At 35.6% G+C, this 4,330-nt stretch overlaps 1 protein-coding gene across 1 annotated transcript in view; it reads left to right on the forward strand.

Annotated features, from left to right (window-relative positions):
* Positions 1 to 4,330, forward strand: part of HELRODRAFT_193907 (hypothetical protein) — a gene marked incomplete at its 5' end in the record, with an annotated part of 45,655 nt that overhangs the window by 316 nt on the left and 41,009 nt on the right. Inside the window, 8 exons of the mRNA XM_009029823.1 lie at positions 1 to 13; positions 739 to 927; positions 1,140 to 1,376; positions 1,612 to 1,737; positions 1,906 to 2,150; positions 2,667 to 2,832; positions 3,103 to 3,305; positions 3,672 to 3,807. The exon at positions 1 to 13 is cut by the window's left edge and continues 144 nt beyond it. Of these exons, the coding sequence (XP_009028071.1) occupies positions 1 to 13; positions 739 to 927; positions 1,140 to 1,376; positions 1,612 to 1,737; positions 1,906 to 2,150; positions 2,667 to 2,832; positions 3,103 to 3,305; positions 3,672 to 3,807 (1,315 nt within the window). The remainder of the gene's footprint in view (positions 14 to 738; positions 928 to 1,139; positions 1,377 to 1,611; positions 1,738 to 1,905; positions 2,151 to 2,666; positions 2,833 to 3,102; positions 3,306 to 3,671; positions 3,808 to 4,330) is intronic.

A 4,330-nucleotide genomic window follows, 5' to 3' on the forward strand; every position in this document is an offset into this window, starting at 1 on the left:
TCTCCAGAAAATGGTTTGTTGTTGTTATTATTACTATTGTTGTTGTTGTTGTTAATGTTGTTGTTATTGAGTTGTTGTTGTTGAGTTGTTGTTGTTGAGTTGATGTTGTTGAGTTGTTGTTGAGTTGTTGAGTTGTTAAGTTGTTGTTGTTGAGTTGTGGTTGTTGTTGTTGAGTTGTGGTTGTTGTTGAGTTGTTATTGTTGGGTTGTTGTTTTTGGGTTGTTGTTGTGTTGTTTTACTATTTCTATAATTGTCATGGTCATCTTTCAATTTTGACACTGGCTATTGTAGCAAAGATTTGTTGTGTGAGCCTATTCAACATTTTGTTTTGTTGATGTTGTTATTTTTGATTTTTTTAATTATTTTTATTTTCATTAATTGTTAGTATTATTATTTCTGTGATCGTTTTCACAGAAATCACCATATCATGCTACCTCGATCAAAGCATTAAATCTCATTTGATCGCACGCACACTCGTACACACACGCACATACACGCATACTCACACACAAAATCACTCAAATAACATATAACATATTTTTTTTCATATTTTATCATTTCTCTTCCTCACTTTTTGTATTTATTTTCTCACTTATTTGTTTAATTTTGTTTTACTGCCTTGCATGTTGTTACAGTTTCTTCGTCTGTCAGATCCTGATTTTTAAAGAATAATAATAATAAAAAAAAAATATACTATCATGCACACATCAAACGCACACAAACTCCTCCCACCTCCAGGTTTGATTGACAACGAGCAATCGATCCGTAACAGACGCTCACAACTCGGAGCCAATTTCATCGAACCGAAACCCCAAAAGTCCTTTCTTCGTTACGTCATCGAGGCCCTCAATGACGTCACACTCATCGTACTCACCATCGCCGCCATTGTGTCTTTGGTACTTTCCTTCATAGAGGCCAATAAGAGTAGTTAGTCGAGAATTTTGAGTGGAGAATTTTGAGAATACTCTGACGTTTTTGATGACGATATGACAATGATGATGGTGGTCTACAGACAAACACACACACCACACACACACAAAACTCACACTCTCACACACACACACACATACGCACATACACACACACTAAACTCACACTCCCTCACACACACACAAAACACCCATTCCCACACAATCCAGGTGCCAAATCCGACCCAACCAAAGGTCTGGAATGGATCGAGGGAGCTACAATCCTCATCGCCGTCGTTCTAATCATTCTCGTCACGGCGTTCAACAACTGGACCAAAGAAAGGCAATTTCGAAATCTCAAAAAAATCGTCAGTGGCCAGCAAAAGTTTTGCACCATTCGCTCCGGCCAAGTCATGAATATTAATAATACCGAACTTGTCGTCGGTGACGTCTGTATCGTGAAATACGGTTAGATTCGAGTATTAGTTAGAATTCGAATGTTTTTTTATGTTCGTTTTTGTATCGTGAAATACCGTTAGATTTGAGTTTTTGTTGGGGTTCAAATCACAAACATCATCATCATCACAATCATCACAAACCTCATCATCACCATCACAAACATCATCATCATCACAATCATCACAAACATCATCATCACAATCATCACAAACATCATCATCATCATCACAAACATCATTATCAGGAGACAGTATTCCGGCGGATGGACTGATAATTCAGAGTAACGACATGAAAGTGGATGAGAGTAGCATGACAGGAGAGAGCGATCCTGTAAAGAAAGGGGTTCACGATGATCCGCTTCTGCTCTCTGGTGAGAAAAATTTTTTTCAAATACTTTTATTACTACTACTACTACTGTTGCTGCTACTACTGCTGCTGCTACTACTGCTGCTACTGTTACTACTACTGCTGCTGTTGCTGCTACTACTACTACTACTAGTAATAATAATAAAAATACTACCAATGATAATCGAAACAGGTTCTCACGTTTTAGAAGGTTCTGGCAAGATGGTCATTATCCGAGTCGGTTTCGATACCGATTACGGTCGGGCATTATCGTTATTAACCGGTTCGAAACCAGCAGCTGCTAATATCGACGCTGCATATGCCGCAACTGCTGATGGTAGTAACAATAGATGTGGCAACGGTGGTGAAGGTTTTGGAGGTAGTTGTTTGGGCGGTTTTGGTGTGCAGAAACCAAATGGAGCCGTGAATTTAGAAGAAGTTTGTATTTGGTGGCTGGTTGTGGCTGAGGTGTAGTTGGTTGTAGTTAGTTGTGGTGTGGTTGTAGTGTGATTGTAGTTGTAGTCGTTGTTGGTTGTTTTGTTGAGACTCTTATAGATTCATCTGACAAAGTGTTTGAATGGTGTTGACATGTTAACACGGATTCAATGATTAATCATTTTTTTTTTCACAAGATTAAAATCTCCTAATCTATCAACTATAATTATAAAACCAGTAATCATAGACAATTATATTTGTCTAATTTTATATTTAATTATTTGTAATTTTATATTTTATTATTTGTAATTTTATATTTAATTATTCATAATTTTATATTTAATTATTTATAATTTTATATTTAATTATTTGTAATTTTATATTTAATTATTTATAATTTAATATTTAATTATTCATAATTTCATATTTAATTATTTGTAATTTAATATTTAATTATTCATAATTTCATATTTAATTATTTATAATTTTATATTTAATTATTTGTAATTATTTTCAAAGTTGAGTCCAGATTCAGTGGCGATCAAGACACCATCAGCAGCAGCGGTAGCAGGCCTCAGTAACACGGCTGATGGAATGTTCAACGACAACGACGGTGATGACTACGATGCCAAATCGATCCTGAAGAAAAAAGTCGACAAATTATCCATCGAAATTGGATATTTCGGTAACTTATTAATTAATTAATTGATCAATCAATCAATCAATTAATTAATCAATTGGTCAATTAATTAATTAATGTATTTATTTATTTATTCATTAATTAGTTTATTTGTTAATTATAGTGAAATATATATCTAAAACAATAGCAATGAAAGTGAGTAGAAAGACGTAATTTATAATATAAATAATTATAAATATTAAAAAAATAATAAATATACTTTAAAAATACCTCAAAAATAATAGAAATACCCTAAAAACGTCCCAAATGACACAGGCATCGTAATGGCAGTTGCAACATTGATAGTCCTCATTGTGCGTTTCAGTATTGAGAAGTTTGCCATTGAAAAACTTCCATGGGACAGCGACTATGTGCATGATTTTATCGGGTTTGTCCTCATAGCCATCACCATTTTGGTCATTGCTATACCCGAGGGTTTGCCACTTGCTGTCCTGCTCTCATTGGCTATTGCCGTCAAGGTATGTTTGAGGTTTGGTTGGCTGGTTTGCTGATTGGTTGAGTGGGTTTGCTTGATTGGTTGAGTGGGTTCGTTTGATTGGTTGGCTGATTTATTTAGTTAGATTTAGATGTTTGAGGTTTGGTTGGCTGGTCTGCTGATTGGTTGAGTTGGTCTGTTTGATTGGTTGGCTGATTTATTTGGTTAAATTTAGTGGATATGTGGGATTGGCTGGTTTGTCTGTTGGTAATAGCTATTTTTGTTAAGATCTGTCTTTGGGTTGGTTGGCTGATTTGTTTGATTGGTTGAGTGAGTGGGTCATCATCTTTTTTATCATCCTTATCTTCATCATCATCACCGTCACCACCACCATCATCATCATAACCAGCGAATGATGAAAGACAAAAATTTGGTCCGTCATTTGGACGCCTGTGAGACAATGGGCAATGCAACGTGCATTTGTTCGGACAAAACTGGAACGCTCACCACCAATGTTATGACCGTTGTCGAGTGCTATATGGCTTGTACGTTTTCATGTTTGTTTTACATGTGTGTGTGTGTGTGTGTGTGTGTGTGTGTGTGTGTGTGTATGTATGTGTTTATTTGTGTGTGTGTGTATGCATGTATGTGTGTGCGGTTATATGGACGGATGTGCGTGTATGTATGAATGGATGGATGAATGTATACTTGGTTCTTTGCACAAACGCATAAATTGATATTTCTTTACATGTATGTAAGTATGTGTTTGTATACGTGTATGTGTATGTATGAGTGTATGTGGGTGTGTATGTTTTCTCACCCAGCAAACACGTACGAATTGAAGAAAAGTTTTGAAGGTCTGTCAGATTCCTGTAAGGAACATCTGCTGTTGTCAATTTCAGTTAACACGTGTTACTCAACTGATGTTGTGGTTAGCGTTCTTATTATCATTGTTATTTCTTCTTCTTCTTCCTCTTCATCATCTTCTTTTTCTTCCTCTTCATCATCTTCTTCTTCTTCCTCTTCATCATCTTCTTTTTCTTCCTCTTCATCATCTTCTTCTTCTTC

This window comes from Helobdella robusta (genome assembly GCF_000326865.2).
Source record: "Helobdella robusta unplaced genomic scaffold HELROscaffold_62, whole genome shotgun sequence".
Taxonomy (NCBI): Eukaryota; Metazoa; Annelida; class Clitellata; order Rhynchobdellida; family Glossiphoniidae; genus Helobdella; species Helobdella robusta.